The 21615-nt window shown below is 35.7% G+C and overlaps 1 protein-coding gene across 5 annotated transcripts in view; it reads left to right on the top strand.

Annotated features, from left to right (window-relative positions):
- Positions 1–21615, top strand: part of SHOC1 (shortage in chiasmata 1) — an 85360-nt gene that overhangs the window by 5545 nt on the left and 58200 nt on the right. For 4 of the 5 annotated variants that reach the window (XM_078436580.2, XM_081790932.1, XM_081790933.1 and 1 more), the window contains 3 exons: positions 536–659; positions 5233–5320; positions 12311–12495. In XM_078436580.2, coding sequence (XP_078292706.2) covers positions 536–659; positions 5233–5320; positions 12311–12495 — 397 coding nt within the window. The remainder of the gene's footprint in view (positions 1–535; positions 660–5232; positions 5321–12310; positions 12496–21615) is intronic. The other variant, XM_081790935.1, reaches the window with a different exon arrangement.

Genomic DNA, 21615 nt, shown 5'->3' with positions numbered 1-21615 from the left:
CTTGAAAGATAAATAGGATTTTGATAACCTGAGAATAGCAGGGCATTTTTCCAAGGCACACTGTAGACCACAGGGTTGAAGAAATACTTTTTGTTTATTGATATTTTTTTAAAGATAGAGACATATTTACTGGTTGTCACAAGTTTAATAATTTGTAGACATAGAAAATAAAATTAAGACAGCCATATTGTACTGCTAAGTGAAAAAAAAGCACATTGCTAAGTGGCATACTGTATAAATGATGTGGTCTCATTTTTGTCCAACACACACACACACACACACACACACACACAAATTTTAGCCTAACCTACTAAGAGAATTTTGTGGAAAATACGCCAAAGTATAACTGATATTGCTAGGGACCTTGACTGTCTCAGTTATGTGTCTCTGTGTTATTTGATATTTTATAATGAGCAGGTATTGCTTTTAAATAAAAATAATATAAATTGAAAAGAATAGAGAATTTTAATATTCTGAACACTGATAGTTAAATCTGATAAACATATTAAAAGATTTTATAATCTTTCTTACATAGAATATAGTTAGAAAGAAGTTTTGCAGAGATGCTTTGTTGCTTCGAATCCCTTCATGTTTATATCAAGATGGAAATTATTATGCAGGAGTTATTGATAATAAGTATAGGAGGCCATGGATGAGAGGTATGTTTTATTTTTATTTCTCAAAAATCTATTTTAAAAATGATTTTACAGTTTAGCACAGTAAATTATTAGGAAAATACAGTGCTTTCCTTATAAAATAAAAATGCATTGCATTTATTCATATCAGAACTCCAAGAAGGTTACAGATTAACATTTTTATGACAATTTAGGTGACACAGTAGGAAATTGGGAAGCTTATACTAGATATGAATAGAACAAATAAAAAATATGTAGGTGATGAAATCTTAAAATATTCTAGCCTTGTAGGGGCGCCTGGGTGGCTCAGTCGGTTAAGCGTCCGACTTCGGCTCAGGTCATGATCTCACGGTCCGTGAGTTCGAGCCCCGCGTCGGTCTCTGTGCTGACCGCTCAGAGCCTGGAGCCTGTTTCAGATTCTGTGTCTCCCTCTCTCTCTGCCCCTCCCCTGTTCATATTCTGTCTCTCTCTGTCTCAAAAATAAATAAACGTTAAAAAAAATTAAAAAAAAAAAAAAAAAAAAAATTCTAGCCTTGTAAACACTTATTGTATTATATAATAAGGTCTTGCTTAACTGTAGGAGGGCTACTTTAAAATGTAATGATACACTGAATATAAAACTATTTTTTAAAATTTAATTTACATTCAAGTTAGTTAGCTTATAGTACAACAGTGATTTGGGGATAGATTCCTTAATGCCCCTTACCCATTTAGCCCATCCCCCCTCCCAGAACCCCTCCAGTAACCCTCTGTTTGTTCTCCATATATAAGAGTCTCTTATGTATAAAACTACTTTTAAATGTTTATGTACAAAATGTTATTTTTTGCTCTTATCATGTCATGGATTTAAGAAAGAGGAAGCCTTCCATAGAGGAGTCAAGTCAGTTAACAACATTTATTCAGCATGTATTATGGACCAGGCACTGTTTTTGGGTGCTAAGGACAGTGCCTAATAAGACAAAAATAGTTCCTTCCCTTAGTGGGTTTTCAGACTGGTAAGAAGGATGCAGCAATAAAACAATTAAATATATACACTAATGTCTGGTATTAATAAATGTGTAGAGAAGACACAATAGTGTAATGTGATATGAAATTTGGTAGGGAGCACTATTTCCTAGGTTAGTTAGGGAAGGGGGCAAACATTTGAGTGGAGTTCTGAATGATGAGAGGGCAACAACCATAAAAAGATATGGGAGAGAAGGCTTTCAAGCAAATGCAAAGTTCCTGACTCAGGAATAAACTTGATGTGTGTAATAACCAGAAAATTAGGCCATTGTGACAAGTTAATGCAAAGGGATATCTGAGAAGTAGGCAGCTTTTGAAAGATGTAAGATGTTGTAGGCTATAATATGGAGTTTATTTGTTTATATTATGGCTAATGTGGTAAATCATTTCCAGTTTTTAAAAAGGGAGTGACATAACCTGATTTATGCTTTAGAAAGATCATTCTGGTTGTTTGGAGTATGGAAAGGCAAAAATAGAGATGGTAGAATCAATCAGAAAGCTGTCATATTGGTTCAGAATCTAGACTGCTTAGTAAATCTACCCTCTGTATAAAAGATGATAGTGGCTTGAACTAGGCTTATAGTAATGGAGTTGTGAGAAGTGTTTGAATTGAGACTATTTTAGAGGTCTAGCCAACGGTGAGAGGATTAAAGAAAAAATAGAACAATAAAGAGTTTCCTCTAGGTTTTTGACCTGAGCAAGTGGGTGGATGGTAGTGCTGTTTCCTAAGATAAGGAAAGGCTCGTGGGGAAGCCAAAATGTGGCTGGAGTTAATAGCTCTGCTTTGGCTGGGTCAAAATGCCTATTTAGGCATCTCAATGAAGGCATCAAGAAGGCAATTGGTTATATTAATCTTGAGCACAGCTAGAGTTTCAGGTTGGAGTTATCATATATAGATTATACATAAATTTATGGAACTGGATGAAGTCACTGAAAGCATGAGTATATATAGAGCAGAGAGCCTAGGACAGAGCCTCAGAACATTCCAACAGTTAAAAGGCAAAACTAGATTAGATGACAAGTGAGATAGAAAAACCAGATATTGTGGAATTCTAAAAAAAAAAAAAGAAAAAAAAGTGTTTCAAGCAAGATTAAGTGGTCAAAAGTACTGGTTCCTGTTAAAGTATCAAGTAAGATGAAGATAGTGACCATTAGTTTGACTAAATGTAGGTCATCGATGACCTTGGTAAGAGTAGTTTAACTGGAACATTTGGTATGGAGGCCTGATTGGAATATGCTGAGCAAGAATGAGAAGTGAGATGTGAGGTGGTGAATATAGGCAAATCTTTTGAGGAATTTTGCTATGAAGTAAAATAGAAAACTGAGGCACTAGCTGAAGGAGAAGTGCAATAAAAAGAGGGTTTTTTCTTCTCTTTTTTTTTTTAAGATGTGTGATTAAAAAAAATATGTGTCATAAGTAAAGAGACTATAAAATGTTTGTTTGCCAGTGGAAATGATCTTGGTAAAAAGAGAGAAACTAATGATGTAGGAAAGAAAAAGGGTAGCTTAGTAAAGGGGGATAGTATCAAGAGCACAGTTGGAGGAGTTGGTGTTATATAGAAGCCAGAATATTTCTTCCATTATGATAGATAGGAAGGCAGGGTTTGTAGGTACTTAGTCCAATGAGATGGTAGAATTGGTGGTAGAAGATGAGGTAGTTCTCTGTATCAGTTTTCTATGTGAAGTCATGGCCATAGACTGAGAATAGGTAGGGGATGAGTAACAAAAATTTGAGAAATGAAAGTGTTACATAATTGTCTTAAAGAATGAGAAAGCCAGTTTGATTAGGAAGGCATACTATTATCATCTGTCAATGATGGATGCCTATTTGAAATTTATGGTCATGGGTGGCACAGTCAGTTAAGCCTCTGACTCTTGATCTCGGCCCAGGTCATGATCTCACATTTTGTGGGTTTGAGCCCCACATCAGGCTCTGTGCTGATGGCTGGGAGCCTGCTTGGGATTTTGTCTATCCTTCTCTCTGCCCCTCCCTTGCTTGTGCGTGCTCTCAATCTCTCTCTCCCTCAAAATAAATAAATGAAAACTTTAAAAAAAAAAAGAAATTTTGGTCATAATCTGAAATGAGTTCATTCAGCATGACTGGATGACTTTTTTTCCAGTAATTTTTAGCTGTCCTAGTGTGTGTACACAAGGTGGAGAGTGGGGGTTTTCCCGAGTGAATACAAGGGAAAAAGAGGCAAGGGAATCAAGAGTCTTTTAAAGGGAGTAGTTATGGGACTGGCTATGGAGACTAAAGTGTGTAAGAAAGGAAGTGAGGACATGAGGGAGGATGAATATTGTAAAAATGGAATGAATCTCAATCAGATTGGAAATAAGAAGAAAAACAGTTTTCATGAAACTGCTTCTCTAAAAGTACAAAAGGAAAAAATTAGTTTATCATTTATTCCTATTTCTTTTCCTCTTTTTAAAAATATCAATAACATTAACTGCCAAAATTTAATGGATATTATTTATTGGATATTATTATTTATTTATTCGATATTATTGGTATGTCAGGAATTGTTCTGATAAATTTATATGTTTCATCCCATTTAATCTTCACAACAACACAATGAAAAGGCAATTATTATTATTTCTAATTTGTAGATAAGGACACTAAGATACAAAGCAGTTAAGAGATTTACCCAAGATCATACAGTTAATAAGTAGCAATACATGTATTAAAATCTAGGTGGGATAATTCCAGAACCTGTACTCTATTTTTTTTCTTTTTAAGTTTATTTTTATTTATTTTGAGAGAGAGAGAGCTGGGGAGAGGCAGAGAGAGAGAGAGGGAGAGAGAGAATCCCAAGCAGGCTGTGCACTGCCAGCACAGAGCCCAGTGGCAGGGCTTGATCCCACAAACTTTGAGATCATAACCAGAACTGAAATCAAGAGTCAGATGCTTAACCAACTGAGCCACCCAGGTGCCTCCAGAACCTGTACTCTTGACCACTACACTTTCATATATTTTTTTTAATGACATGCAAACTCAGACATTAAGTAATTTGTCTAAAATGATAACTAGTAAGAAGTAACATTGGTGGTAGAATGCAGCTCCTTTGACTCTTAACTTCACTCAGTCGCTTCCTCTGACATTAGTATATGACATGATCCTTCTTTTAGGAAACCAAGGGTCGAATTTGAGAGACAAGCTATAGACACCTAAAATTTTAAAATATGGCTGTTGTGATTATGTACCAGAGTGAGTGCTACTGACAATATTATGGCCCTTCGAGGGGAATATATCAGAGTGAGCTGAAATGGTTAATAAGAAAAGCTTTATGAGGAATAATACAAGTTGTTGAACAGGAATATCTAGGATGGTAAGGCTGTATGAGCAAAAGAGAGATTGTAAAGATGAGGATGGTATGTGCAGGTGGTATTGTTCTGACTATAGTTGAGGGGTTTTTTGGGGGGTGAGTTGTAATAATGAGTATTTAAATATCTGGAATCTGGTATAATTTTGGGAAAAATTACATTTGGGAACAAAGAAAGATAATACCATAATGTAAAAGATTCATATTTAGCTTCCTTGTATTAAGTGTAAAAGAAAATTCTAGAAGCTAATATTTACCATTCTGCTTTCTAGCTTCAGCTGTTTCAGTGCCGGGAGTGACAGATCTCTCAGTCTTGGATCAATGGAAAGCAAGTCTCTTTGTGGAGGATTTTCTTGAGAAGTATGTGTCCTTAACCTCAATCTCCCTTTACATCTAGGAGATAAACATTAAGTTCTCCAGACACCTGAAGAGAGAAGATCCTTTCCTTTGTACCCTAACAGATTTTATTCTTTTATCTGAAGAAAAAGCCCTAATCTGAACCACAAAGAGGGATTTATACCCTCTTTGAAAAAAATTTTTTTGTTTATTTATTTTGAGAGGGAGAGAAAGAGAGAAAGAGGGATCCCAAGCAGGCTCCTCACTGTGACAGCACAGAGCCCAATATGGGGCTTGAACTCACGAACCATGAGATCATGACTTGAGCCAAAATCAAGAGTCAGTTTCTTAACTGACTGAGCCACCCCTCCACCCTGACTTATACCTTCTTTTTATCTTCTCATTTATCACATATTAACTGTTCTCTATGCATTTGTGTTGCAAAAGACACATGAAAATAAAGCAAATATGTTATTATGCTTTTAATTAGTAAGGAAACTTCTTATAGAAAATGTCTATAGAACACCTTATATTAAAACCAGTTTTTTGGGGGCACCTGGGTGGCTTAGTTGGTTAAGTGACTGACTCTTGATTTTGGCTCAGGTCATGATCTCACAGTTCATGAGATTGAGCCCTGTGTTGGGCTCTGTGCTGACAGCATGGAGCCTGCTTGGGATTCTCTCTCTTTCTCTCTGCCCCAACCCTACTCATCCTCTCTCTCTCTCTCTCTCTCTCAAAATAAATAAATAAACTTTAAAAAATAATAAAATAAAGTAAGTCTTTTATCCTATAGTATAAATGCAGATTTAAGGCTATTTTCTAACATACTTTGTCAAAACATTACTTATTATTAGTTCAGTCATTCATCAAATATTTATTATATATCATCCTATGTGATGCAAGTCTCTACTCTCAAAGAACACAAGAAACTAGGGAGTAGAGATTTATAAACTAATTACAATACAGTATGGGAAGTATAATGACAGAGGTAGGAACACAGAACATAATATACGGAAGAACATCTAACCCAGTCTACATTATTAATATAGACATAAATTAGGGATTCCAGTGCAAAGGTAAAGAGTTTGTTGCTTTACTTTGTACAAAGAGTGCTGATCAGGGGCGCCTCAGTGGCTCACTTGGTTAAACATTTTTGTTGTTGTTGTTAAGTTAGCAAATATACAGTGTAGTCTTAGCTTCAGGAGCAGATTCCTGTGATTCATCACTTACGTACAACACCCAGTACTCATCCCAGCATCTGAGTCTTGATTTTGGCTTAGGTCACGATCTAATGATTCATGAAATGGAACTCCACATCAGGCTAATTGCTGACAGCGCAAAGCCTGCCTGGGATTCTCTTCCTCTGTCTCTGTCCCTCCCCTGCTCATGTACGTGCATGCATGTGTTTTCTCTCTCTCTCTTTCTCAAAATAAACAAATAAACTTAAAAAAAAAGAGTGCTGACCTAGGAAGGATATAGTTATTATTCATGTTTTCAGGTTTTTAATAATTTAAGTTGTCCTTAGTTGTGTTGGAAAGAAACAAATTACCTATTTAAATGTGTCCAGACTCAAAATCCTGAGAAGCCCATTTTTTTTTTGAGAGAGAGAGAGAGAGCTGGGGAAAGGGGCAGAGAGAGAGACAGAGAGAATCCCAAGCAAGCTCCATGCCTAGCATAGAGCCAGACATGGGGTTTGATCCCACAACTCTGGAATCATGACCTGAGCTGAAATCAAGAGTTGGATGTTCAACTGACAGAGCCACCAGGTGCCCCCCAAATACCATTTCTATCATCTAGGAATTTAAAAGTCAGATTAGGAAGATAATATATAAACATTATTTAAAACTAAAAATTATAAATTAATTATGACAAAAATTAACCTTGTAAGGATTAAATGATAATAGAAGATGACTATCATGAAATCTATCACAAGGCCTAAGGCCAACACAGGGTATGTATTGCATGACTAAACTGAGCTGTGAGGAAGCAGGAAGATGTAGTTAAAAGAGCTCTGCTCCATGAAATCCAAAAGATGTGGATTTCAAGTCTTGATTTGAAAAGTCAAAGTCAAGTACTATCTACTTTGACAAGTTTTTGTCTCTCTGTGACCCTCATTCTCTTTGTCATTATAATGATGCTGGAGCAGTGCTTCTCAAACTTTAATGTGCATATGAATCACCTGAGGATCTTATTAAAAATGGAGATCCTGATTCAATTGGTCTGTGTTGGGGCCTGAGATTCTGCACTTCTAATGTGCTCCTAGGTGTGCTGATGCTGCTGGCCCAAGAACCTACTTTAAGTAACAAGAAACAAGATGATCTCTAAGATCTCTTCACCCTATGAGTTAGATTGGTAGGGCTGTGCATTTATAAGCAGGAGAGATCACAAAGAAGTAGGAACTGAGCTTGAGCTGGACATTGAAGGAGAAAATAACTAGAGAGAAAGTATTTCAGCCAAAGGAAACAGCATATCTGAAGGCATAGATCAAGAATATACAGTAAGTTCCAATAAAGGCAGTGATCTGGCTACTTTGATGCAAACAAGACTCATGTATGAGAGAAATGGGAGGCCCTGAAAGAATAGACACCCCACCATATCTGACCTTACATTCATTTTGCAGCACCAAGATAGAGTCCATGACAAAGAAGGTGGACCTGTGGCACCACCTAGAATCACATTTACATTTCTTGGCTTCTCTGTAGCTAAACATAGCCATGTGACTAAGTTCTTCCCAATGGGATATTAAGCAAAAGAGGCTTATTCAAGCTCTGGGGAATGTCCTTAAAAGGAAGCAGCCATGTTTTTCTCCTTCACTTTTCTCCTTCCCAATGCTGGAATAGAGATGTAATGACTCCCTACAGCAACCAGCTTGGATTATACTGACAAGAACTAAACCTAGGAGTCAATGAGTGGAACAAAAGGATACTGCATCCCCTCTACCACCACACCACTCTCCCAGCATTTCCATGTGGTCGCTAATCCAGAAGCTCTTTGAACCCCATCTTTTTGGGTTCTTATGAAGGCTTCATTACACACACATGATTGATTAAATCGTAGATCCTTGGCAACTGATTCAACCTCCAGCCCTTCTCTCCTCCCTGGAGAGCAGAGGGATGAGTCTGAAATTCTAGCCCTCTGATCACATGATTGGTTCTCTGGGCAACAGGCAGTTTTCCAAAAGTCACCTCATTAATATAACCAAATATACCTTTATCACTTTCAATACTTAGGAAATTCCAAAGGCCTTAGGAGTTCCTTGCCATAAATAGAGATGAAGACAAAATATACATTTCTTACTATAAAACACAATATGGGGCACCTGGATGGCTCAGTCGGTTAGGCGTCTGACTTCAGCTCAGGTCATGATCTCATGGCTCGTGGGTTCGAGCCCCACATCAGGCTCTGTGCTGACAGCTCAGAGCCTGGAGCCTGCTTTGGATTCTGTGTCTCCCTCTCTCTCTGCCCCTCCTCCACTTGTGCTCTGTCTCTCTCTGTCTCTCAAAAATGAATAAATGTAAAAAAAAATTTAAAAAAAAAACACAATATGACAGATACAATATGGGATCTTTTGTGCTGGCTTCTTTCACATAGCAAAATGTTTTCAAGGTTCATCTGTGTTGTAGCATGTATTGACACTTCACTTTTTGGGGGGCCAAATAATATTCCATTGTGTGGACATAGCACATTTTATTTATCCATTTTTAGTTGATAGACATTTAGGTTGTTTTCAGTTTAGGGCAAGTATGAGTAATGCTGCTATCAAGATCTGTGGATGAGTTTTTGTGCATACATATCATTTAATTTCTCTAATAGTGGAATTGCTAGATCACATGGTAACTCAGTGTTTAACTGTTTGAAGAATTGCCAAATTTTTCAACAACTGTACCATTTTGCATGTCTACCCACAGTGTATGAAGGTCACAATTTGTTTACATCCTTGCCAAAACTTATTGTTTGCTGTCTTTCTGATTATAGCCATCCTAATGGGTGGCTCATTGTATGTCATTGTACTTTGATTTGCATTTCCCTCATGGCTAATGATGTTTAGCATCTTTTTATGTAATTATTGGCCTTTATCTTGAGAAAATGTTTATTCTTTGCACATTTTTTAGTCAGTTTATATGTCTTTTTATAATTGAATTTTAAGGGTTTGTATATTTTCTAGATACAAGTCTCTTATCAGATACATGATTTATAAATATTTTCTTCTGTGGATTGTCTTTTTGCTTTCTTGATGGTATCCTTTGAAGCGTATTTTTTTTTATTTTGTTGAAGTCCAATTTATCCATTTTTTCTTTTGTCACTTGGGCTTTTGGCATCATATCCGAGAAGGCTTTGCTTAATCCAAATCATGAGGATTTACTCCTCTTTTCTTCTAGGACTTTGCCTGGAATTTTTTTTTTAAGACACAAATCAGATCATGTTATAACTAACTGACCATATGCCATTGCATGTAGAGTAAAATCCAAAGTTCTTGCCAGATGTTATAATGTCCAACATGATCTTGTCCCTGCCTATGTATCTAACCTTATTCTGTTCCAGTCACCCTGTTCTTTCTGCTTTTCTTAGAATAGGCCAACCTTGTTCCCTGGAGTACCCTACGATTATTCAGGTAGCTGTGGAATTATCAGCTCCTCAGCTGGCCATTCACTAACTACCCTGTCTAAAATATACCTCTTACCAACCCTCTGGCTGTTACTTGAAGTCCTAATATTTTATTCATAACAGTTTTTCCCCACCTGACATTATGTTATTTGTTTGTTTGTTTGTTTATCATCCTACTAATAGGTAAGCTTCATGAGGGTAAGAACACTGTTTTGTTTTACCACTCCATTCTCAGTGCCTACAATGGTGTTAGCACATTATAGACTCTCAGTAAATATTTCTTTTAGATTAAGGAATTAGTCAATTGGAGTGGATGAACTTACCCAAGTACCATGATGTGGAAAGACAGAAAACACCATCTAGACTGGAAGCCTGGGAAATACCAGTATCTACAGGTTAGGCAGAGGAGGAGACACCAGTGAGCAAAGAATAGATAATATTGGACAAGGAGGTAGAAGGAGATCCAGGAAATACTTTTTTTCATAGAACATTTATATCTAGGGAAAGAGATTTCTCTGGGTTTTCTCAAAATGGTACTACCAAGGATTATTACAAAGTGCTCACCCTATCAGTAATATTTAAAACCAAAAGGATAACTGTGATATAAGTGCTAAACTTAAAAGTGTATAAAGATTCACATAGGAATCAATGGTCTTATGAGTAATATGGACCTGGGTGAGTTGAAAAATTTTTTCTTGTACCTTGCATTATCTTAAAGAGTAAAGGAGAAATTTTAGAGAATTTTCTATATGTGATTTGAAGATATGGCATATTCATTTTTCTCCAGTTACATTGGGGAGTTATATTGATTTTGGTTCTCTCAGTCTGTGTAGGGAATCAGTGAGGCTAAAATAGTTTAGGATATCAGGGAGAAAAAGGTATATTAGAATATATAGCTAAAAGGTATATTAGACTGTGTAGCCAATAATATATTTGTTAGAAAATTCATTAAAAAGATCTCTTATAAGGGGGCACCTGGGTGGCTCAGTTTGTTAAGTGTCCAGCTCCAGCTCAGGTCATGATCTCACGGCTTGTGAGTTCAAGCCCTGCATCAGGCTTGCTGCTGTCAGCGCAGATCCTGCTTTGGATCCTCTGTCTGCCCCCACTCCTTCCCCCCAATCATGCTTTCTCTCTCTCTCAAAACTAAATAAACATTATTTTAAAAATCTCTCATAAGTCCAAATATCCCAATGTTACAGACAGTGACAGATATACCTGGATGAATCAGCAAACAGGCAAAGGACGGGCAAAGTCAAGGGAGACAAAAAATGTGCCCAGATTAAGCAACTGCAGGAAGTTGTTAACACTCTAAGCTTGAAGCAGCAAAAGGACGGAGCAGTAATCAACCCAGTAAGAACTGCAGCTAGTTATAGGAGAGGGGCTGTCTGACAAGAGATGTAACCATTGGTAGAAGAATGCAGCCACTTTGAAACTGGCCCAGAAGAGAAGGATTTGGGAAGAATAATATCCAGACCTCTCTTCCCACCTTTGATCTCCTGCCAATGCTTCCTATTGGCTGAACCCAACCAGAAGCCAGAGGGCAAGAGAGTTTAGTTTGGTCATGGAGATCAGCTTCCTAGTTTGAAGAACAGAATATAAAATGTTGGATAGTGATATGGAAAAGCAGACACTGAATACCCAACACAATGGCAGTTTGGCAATGCATGGCAAATCTGCATACCTTTAACCTCATCATTTCCGTTTTTAGGAAACATTTTGAGAAAACAATTAGGCAAGTGCATAAAGATATTCCTTGCATTATAATAGCAAATGATTACAACAAATTTAAATTGCCAATAATAGGGAACTGTTTGAGTCAATTATGGTTTACCAATACAATAAGATCCTGTTCATGCATTCAAAAATAAAGTGAGTGTACATTGATTGATATGTAAATGTACTCATTTTATTGTTTACCAGAAAAGGCAGGTTTCATATGTACATGAATCCACTTTTGTTTAATATTTTTAAATTCAAAAGTAGGGGCACCTGGGTGACTCAGTCGGTTGAGCGTCCGACTTCGGCCCAGGTCATGATCTCACAGTTTGTGAGTTCGAGCCCCACATCAGGCTCTGTGCTGACTGCTTGCTCAGAGCCTGGAGCCTGCTTCAGATTCTGTGTCTCCTTGTCTCTGCCCCTCCCCTGCTCACGCTTTGTCTCACTCTGTTTCTCAAAAATAAATCAATGTAAAAAAAATTAAAAAAAAAAGAAAATCTTTAAAAAAATATTCAAAAGTAATTTAAAAAGTACATAATTTTTTTAAATCTCTTGAGTATTGGGGCTATGGGTAATTTTTCTCTGTGTCTGTTGGAATTTTGTAATTATACAACAATGAACATACACTATTTGTTAAATAAAGATGCTTTAAAATAAGACATACATAAAATCAGTAATTTTATAATGTCATAGAAAAACAATCACAGGAATGGTGACCCAGATTAACTGTGAATTTGAGGAAGTTGTTCCAAGTTCAAACCCAAACTCCCAAAGTGAAGTAGAGGAAACCAGTTTATACACCCATGAGGACTACACTGAAGTCTTTACACTTGTCAGCGGTTTAGAAAAATATCCAGCACTTCAAGCACAGAATGAAGGTAAAACATTTGTTATTTCTATCATTATAAAACATATCTTAGTAACATACAGTTGTTCATTTTGGTGAATTTTTTTACTGGGTTTTAAATTTTTCTATTTTATTAAAGGTATCTACCTGCAAAATTATAATTCCAAGCTTTGCCACATTATGGAAATCTCTTTCATCTTCATCCCCTTTTTGTGAATTTGGTTGTTTTTGGAGTTTATGTGTGCTGGGCCTCAAAATAGCATCAGGGACTTGATCATAGTGTGTTCACATCATATTACTACAATGATATTAGCATCTGTGCAAGGATCTGATGACACAGCAACCTGGTATAACTTTAAAGTAGTAGATTATTAAATGATGGCTGTATTTTATTTTCCAAAATATACTAAAGATTTTCTGTCTCATCTAATTTATGTGAAACTATAATTCAAAGTAGAGATGGAATAGTTGCAGTATTAGATCAGGAAATTCACCTAATTTTTACAAACTTACCATAAATAATAATTAAAGTACATTTTATCCAAATTATATTCCAAATTTTCATCTTCCTAAAGGGTGTTGAATTCTTCCAACTGTATAAAAACTTGCTGAGAACTACTTTTCTTGTATGTGGAACAGCCTATTCCCTTTTAAAATAAAAAGACTTAAAGTTTAAGGTATGCTATAGCTTGAGCTACAATAACCTAACAGATAAATAATATATAATAATTTGGTTCTTTTACTACTGTTTTTATGCAAATACATAAATTGTGTATAAGATTTTTAATGTTGGCAAACAGGTGTGTGATGATATAGAGTTAAATCCCTCTTATAGTTTGAGATGAAAGAGAAAGAAATTTCATTAGAGACTAAACTTGAGAGAATGATGTATTAGGAATAATCTGAATTTGGAGTCAGAGGATTTTGATCATAGTCTGAATCTACTCTTAAAAAGTGATGCAGTTTGGGGACGGTTATTAAAATTATGGTTTTCAATTTTCTTCTATAATTTCTTTTAATTCTTCTAATTTTCTTATAAAAATGTGGGGATTCAGGGGTACCTGGGTGGCTCAGTCAACTGAGCACCTTACTCTTGATTTCAGCTCAGGTCATGATTTCAGGGTTGTGAGATAGAGCTGTGTATTTGGCTTCACGCTGAGTGTGGATCCTGCGTAAGATTCTGTCTCTCCCTCTGCCCCTCCTTACTGCTTGTGCACTCTCTTTCTCTAAAAATAAAAAAATAAAATTAAAAAAATAATAGAAATATAGGGATCAACTAATATATATGTACATGTAAAGAGATGGTGTATAAAAATAACAGATACACAAACATAGCTATTATTATTAATGTGGAAAACCAGAAGCTGTTATTGGCAAACTTCATAATATCTAACATCAACTAGAGTCAGAAGCTTCTTTAACTACTATTCACTGAATGAAAATATGCTTGGGTCGGGTGCCTGGGTGCCTCGGTTAAGTGTCCGACTTTGGCTCAGGTCATGATCTCATGGTTCATGGGTTTGAGCCCAGTGTTGGGCTCTATGCTGACAGCTCAGAGCCTGGAGCTGGCTTCAGATTCTGTATCTCCCTCTCTCTCTCTGCCCCTCCCTTGTTTGGGCTGTCTCTCTCTCTCTCTCTCTCTCTTTCAAAAATAAGTAAACATTAAAAAATTTTTAAGAATACAATATGCTTGGGTTTCCTAAATATATATCCTATATTGCCTTTGGGGTCTTATGTCATTAGACATCATTTTATAAATTTACATTTGCAATTTGATTTATTTTCTTTGCAGCTATATTGATTGCTGCCAGATTTATAGATACTTTGGTCTCAATGTTTAAATCAAAAGGAATGCATTATGCTTTGAAATTCAGTTGATACTGTAAATTCTCTGTCTTAAAAGAATGTCATTAATTACTAAATTATAAGTTGATTTCAAAACATATTTCTTTAAGACAAAAACAGTGGGTAATTTTCTTTTATTGTTTGTTGGTTTGTTGATATGTACTAATTTTGCTACAACGTTCACATGTTATTTGTCAGTAAATGTAAAAATTTTATGCATATCCTTTTAGACATCCCAGTAATATATAATCAAATGTAAATGTAGCTTTATTTTTAATTTAATGTAATATAATTTAATTTACAAATTTCTACGTTTTTATTTAAATTCTAGTTTAATATTGGTTTCAGGAGTAGAATTTGGTGATTCATCATAACAAGTGTCCTCTTTAATACCCATCACCCATTTATCTCATCCCCCATCCACCTCCCTCCATCAACCCTCAGTTTGTTCTCTATTGTTAAGAGTCTCTTATGGTTTGCTTCCCTCTCTCTTTTCTTTTTCCCTTCCCATATGTTCAGCAGTTTTGTTTCCTAAATTCCACATGTGAGTGAAATTATGTGGTAGCTGTCTCTCTCTGACTTATTTTGCTTAACATAATATCCTCTAGCACCATCCACATCATTGCAAATGGTGAAATTTCATTCTTTTTGATGGCTGAATGATATTCCATTGTATATATAAACCACATCTTCTTTGTCCATTCATCAGTTGATGGACATTTGGGCTCTTTCCATAATTTGTTTCTGATAATGCTGCTATAAACATCAGGGTGTGTGTACCCCTTTCAATCTGTATTTTTGTATCCTTTAGGTAAATACCTAGTACTGCAATTGCTGAATTATAATGTAGTTCTATTTTTAACTTTTTGAGGAACCTCTATACTGTTCTCCAGAGTGGCTGCACCCGTTTGCATTCCCACCAGCAGTGTAAAAGGGTTCTCCTTTCTCTGCATCCTTGCCAGTATCTGTTGTTTTCTGTATTGTTAATTTTAACCATTCTGATAGGGTGTAAGGTGATATCTCATCATGGTTTTGATTTGTATTTCCTTGATGATAAGTGATATTGAGCATCTTTTCATGTGTCTGTTAGCCATCTGGATGTCTTCTTTGGAAAAATGTCTATTCATGTCTTCTGCCCATTTCTTAATTGGATTATTTGTTTTTCGGGTGTTGAGTTTGATAAGTTCTCTATAGATTTTGGAGACTCATCCTTTATCAGATATGTCATTTGAAAATATGTTCTCCCATTCTGTAGGCTGGCTTTTAGTTTTGTTGTTTCCTTTGCTGTGCAGAAGATTCTTATCTTGATGAAGTCCCAATAGTTCATTTTTGCTTTTGTTTCCTTTGCCTCTGGTGGCATGTCTAAGAAGAAGTTGCTCCAACTGAGGTAAAAGAGGTTGTTGCCTGTGTTCTCCTCTAGGATTTTGATGATTTCCTGTCTCACATTTAGGTCTTTCATCCATTTGAATTTATTTTTGTGTGTAGTGTAAGAAAGTGGCCCAGTTTCATTCTTCTGCATGTTGCTATCAAGTTTTCCCAACACCATTTTGAAGAGACTGTCTTTTTTCCATTGGATATTCTTTCCTGCTTTGTCAAAGATGAGTTGACCGTATAGTTGTGGGTCTATTTCTGAGTTTTCTATTTTGTTCCATTGATCTATGTGTCTGTTTTTATGCTGATACCCTACTGTCTTGATTACTGCAGCTTTGTAATATAGCTTGAAGTCTGGAACTGTGATGCCTCCAGGTTTGCTTTTCTTTTTCAGAATTGCTTTGGCATTTGGGGTCTTTGATGGTTCCATACAAATTTTAGGATTGTTTGTTCTAGCACTGTGAAAAATGCTGGTGGTATTTTGATAGAGATTGCATTAAATGTGTAGATTGCTTTGGGCAGTATAGATATTTTAACAATGTTTTTTCTTCCAGTCCATGAGCATGGAATTTTTTCCCATTTCTTTGTGTCCTCTTCAGTTTCATTCATAAATGTTCTATAGTTTTCAGAGTAAAGATCACTTTATTTTTAATTTTTTAAGAAAGTTGCACATGCATTTAGTTTAGAGAGGCAAATAGTTATTCAAAGTTTATAATAAAAAGCATCAGTCTCTGGCTTCATCAACCACCCATATATTTTTTCCAGCTTTATTGAAGTATAATTAATAAATAAAAATTGTAATATATTTAAAGTGTACAATGTGGTAACTTAACATACATATACATTGTGAAAGATTCCCATTCATTGAATTAACACATCCATCACTTCACATATTCACCTTCTTCTTTTTTTTTCTTTTTTTTTTTTTTTTTTTTTTTGGTAAGAACACACTTAGGTTCTATTCTTTTAGCAAATTTCAGTTATACACTACAGTATTATCAATGATAGTTACCATGTTATACATCAGATCCTCATACCTTATTCTGGAAGTTTGTCTGTTTTACCAGTCTCTCCCTATTTCCCTACAGCCCAGCCCCATGGCAACCACCATTCTACTCTCTGTTTTCATGAGTCCTACTTTTTTTTTTAGATTCAACATATAAGTCATACCATGCAGTATTTGTTGTTCTCTGCCTTGTTTATTTCACTTAGCAAAATGTCCTTTAATGTTCATTCATATTGCAAATAGCAGGATTTCCTTATTTTTTAAGGTTGAACAATATTTGTGTGTGTGTGTGTGTGTGTGTGTGTATAAAACATATTTTCTTTAAAGCACATTTTCTTTATCCATTCATCTATGGACAGACACTTACATGGTTTCCATGCCTTGGCTATCGTGAATAATGCTACATTGAGAGTGTATACAGGTATCTCTTTATGACATTGATTTTGTTGGCTGTCTGTTTCTGACTTTACATTTATATCTTTTTTGTTGTTGTTGTCTTATTGTGCTGACTAGGACCTCAGTACATTGTTCAATTCAAGCAGTGATGGTTGTCATCTTTGTCTTGTTCTTGACAGTAAAGAAGATACTCTAATGTTTCACCATTAAGAATGATGTAAATACCATTTCAATGGTGAATCATTTACAGTGTTTACATCAGTTTCAATGGTGAAATGTTGAAAGAATTTATTGGGTTGAGGAAGCTCTTTCTGTTCTGAGTTTGCTAAGAGCTTTTGATCATGAATGAGGACTGAATTATGTTTTCTATGTCTATTAAAAAATATCTACATTCTAAATATATAGAATATTCCTTTATTAAAAACTTCCAAATCTATAATCTAAACATAAGTCATTTTACTCTTGAGATCATATTTTGTCTGTATTATATTATTTTTAAATATTAATATTGGGAACATTTCAGCACATAGTTATCTTCAAAAGCATGGCTTTTCAAAATAAGTCAGTCAGGGGCGCCTGGGTGGCTCAGTCGGTTGAGCGGCCGACTTCGGCTCAGGTCATGATCTCACAGTCTGTGAGTTCGAGCCCCGCGTCGGGCTCTGTGCTGACAGCTTGGAGCCTGGAGCCTGCTTCACATTCTGTGTCTCCCTCTCTCTCTGCCCCTTCCCTGCTCATGCTCTGTCTCTGTCTCAAAAATAAATAAACATTAAAAAAAATTAAAAAAAAAAAAAGTCAGTCAGAGAAAGGCAAATATCATATGATTTCATTCATATGTGGAATTTAAGATACAAAACAGATGAACATAAAAGAAGGGTAGCAAAACTAAGATAAAAACAGAGAGGGAAGCAAACCATAAGAGACTCTTAAATACAGAGAACAAACTGAGGGTTTCTGGAGGGGTGTTGGGTGGGGGGATGGGCTAAATAGGTGATGCATTAAGTAGAGCACTTGTTGGGATGAACACTGGGTGTTCTATGTAAGTGAGAAATCCCTAAATTCTACTCCTGAAATCATTATTGCCCTATATGTTAACTAACTTGGATTTAAATAATAAAAAAAAGCATGGCTTTTAATGACTACAGTTTTAAATCTTATGTATGTATCATACATCTCCCAATTTGAGGACACTAATTTTTTTTTAGTTAAAAATTTTTTAAATGTTTATTTATTTTTGGGAGACAGTGCATGAGCAGAGGAAGGGCAGAGAGAGAGGGAGATGCAGAACCTGAAGCAGGCTCCAGGTTCTGAGCTGTCAGCATACGAGTTGTGAGATCATGACCTGATCTTACTGACCTGAGCCAAAGTTGGACACTTAACTGACTGAGCAACCCAGGCACCCCACTAATATTTTTAATTTCAAATATGTACATGAATGTATGCTTCCATTTCCAATTCTTTCCTTGGAGTGAATTTGTGGAAGTGGAATTATCTGATATATGTATTTCTTTTAGCTATTTGTCCACTAGCATGATATGAGGATACCCTGTTCACAGCAACCTTATCATCATTGGTTATATTACTACTGATATTATGTTAATATATTTTAACCAATGTGATGGACAAAAATTATGTTTTTACTTGTATTTTAAAAATTATTCATGTTTACTGGCCATTTATATATTTTTATTTTGTGAAATGATTCTCACTTTTATCTATTTTTAAAACATTTTTTTACATTTATTTATTTTTGATAGAGAGAGACCGAGCACAAGTGGGGGAGGGGCAGAGAGAGAAGGAGACACAGAATCCTAAGCAGGCTCCAGGCTCCAAGCTGTCAGCACAGAGTCTGACGCGGGGCTCGAACTCACAAACCGCAAGATCACGACCTGAGCTGAAGTCGGACGCTCAACCGACTGAGCCACCCAGGCGCCCCTATCTATTTTTCTATTATCTATATTAAATATAAGAATAGAAGACATATTTGTCAAAAGATATGTTTAATATATTTGAAATTAACTAGTTCCATCAATGTTTTCTTTTAAGGTTTCTTTCATTGCTTTTATACTTAGAAAATTCTTCCTTAAATTAGATAAATGTTTATTCATATTTTCTTTAAGGTTTTCCTTAAGACTTTGGTATATCTTTAAAAGTACAGATATCAGGGTGCCCGATAGTGCAGTTGGTTAAGCATCCAACTTTGGCTTAGGTCATGATCTCATGGCTTGTGGGTTCGGGCCCGTGTTGGGCTCTGTGCTGACAGCTCAGAACCTGGAGCCTGCTTTGGATTCTGTGTCTCCCTCTCTCTCTGCTCCTCCCCCACTCATGCTCTCTTTCTCTCTCACTCAAAAAATGAATAAACATTAAAAATATAAATAAATAAAAGTAAGAATACAAAATATTTTTTCCAAATGTGTTTGGCAGTTGTCTCAGTATCATTTATGGAATAGTGTTTCCTTTCTCTACTGACTAGAAATGCCACTTACAAAATATGCTAAATCCTTGCCCACATTAGAATGTTTCTGGATTTTCTATTATATTCTATTGATTTATCTGTAATTGTATCATACAGTTTTAACTATTTAATATATAATTATAACATGTATTAATAGTATATATGTTTTTGCTTTTAAAATTTTTTCCCTACTCTCATGTCCTTATTCTTCCAGATTTACTTTCAGTAAATCAGTTTTCCACATTCCAAAACAGATCTCTTGACAAACTGAAATGTCATTGGGATTTTTTACTTTTTTTTTTTTTTTTTTTTTTTTTTTTTTTTTTTACCATAGTTAGTCTTACTAGCCAGGAAAATGGTTTATCGGGGCTTTTATTCAGTTTTTAATGGTCTTCATTAAAGTTTTAGTTTCCTGCATATACTTTCTGCACATTTTTGTTATGTTGCTTCTTCAATGTTTGTATACTTGTCACCATTATGAATGAATTTTTCCATAATTTTTGAGGTTTTTATATGTTTGAAAACCATAGATTTTATTTTATTTTTTTATCAGACACCTAGTGAACTCCTTTATTTGTTTTCATTTAGTTATCTTGGGTTTCCTAGGAAGACACAAGAATCTTCTGCCAAGAATAAACGTGTCTTTCCTGTCAGTAGACCTCTATTTTGTGTTGCTTTTCATAGTTAACTAGCTAAAATTTTGTTTCTTTATAACAATTTAACACTCTTTTACAATAGAAGAAAACAGTCTCCTCATATCCGTGTTGGTACATAGAAGAGCTGTAAGAAAGTAAGAACTCCAGGAAATGTTGTATAACCTTAAGACTATAGGAAGTAGTACCCTTCCTAAAACAATTATTGTGTAGTTGGTTACAAAGAACATTCGTTATGGTGTGATGCTGCCCTCAAGTGGCTCTTTCAAAAAAGGGTGCTTGGAAAACAGGACTTCATAACTGATAGGAGATGTTTCCATGCACTCACAGAAATACTAGGATGAGCCGTTGGAAGGGAAGATGGCTAGAGGGCCTGTGTTTGGAAGTGCAAGGTGGAGACAGGGCTATAAACAAATGTTGTTTGTGGTTTTGCTATGAATATGACTTCGTTAATACTTACAGAATGGATGTATGAATGAACAATCTTAAATGGTCTCATATAGGCCCTATTTAGACATTGAATTGATTGGCTGGCTTTCTTTGGTATATAAAAGAACTATGCCATGAAATTGGGAACTCTTGGCCATGAAATTATTAGGAACTTAACAGGTTCAGTAAGTAATCTCTTAGGAGGCCAGTTTATAGAACAAGTTTTCTTGGCATTTCAAGGTAGCACCAGGCAAAGGGATGTTTCCTGGCTGCCTTCTTAACACCACATATTTATTAAACATATGCATACCAATGATGTAATTGGTTATGGGAGACATCACTCCATGCTATTCGTCTCTCATGCCATTCTAAAAGTACCTAACTGAAAGGCCACTACCCAGAACAAGAGACTGTTGCTCCTCCCTCAGTGGGGCTTTTGCTTTTGAAATTTGGCTTTCTGAGCAGTTTTTCATCCGAACTTACATTTTCCTTTTCCTCTTTCCACTCAGGATCTCACTGAAGAACGGGAGCAAGTTTTATGTTCTCTCCCTTGGCTCAGAAACTGTTTAAAGCACTGACACAGTTGGCTAAGATTTTAAAGTAACTTGAACATCGTAGGGTGGGGATAGGAGAAATTTATTCCAGCAATTAACTGTTAGCTATAGTATTTCCTAATATATAAGATGTATCACACTTCTCAAGTAGATCTTGCCATATAACTTTCATTGTAAAATTGACTATAATTTTCTACTTCTATTTTACAATAGAAACAATTTTTTTTTTTAATCATTGCAATGATAGAATCTGAGTTGATCTCATTCGTAGGTTTTGTAGACCATCTCCATTCCCTACATCTCAGAATCTCTGGGGATGAATTAGAGACTTTAAGAGGTAAAATGATTCGGGGAACCTGGGTGGCTCAGTTGGTTAAGCTTCCGGCTCTTCACTTCGGCTCAGGTCATGATTTCTACAGTCTGTGAGATTGAACCCCTCATCGGG

Source organism: Panthera onca, chromosome D4, assembly GCF_046562875.1.
Source record: "Panthera onca isolate mPanOnc1 chromosome D4, mPanOnc1 haplotype 2, whole genome shotgun sequence".
In the NCBI taxonomy this organism is placed as follows: Eukaryota; Metazoa; Chordata; class Mammalia; order Carnivora; family Felidae; genus Panthera; species Panthera onca.
This window is presented reverse-complemented; position numbering and strand designations above follow the sequence as displayed.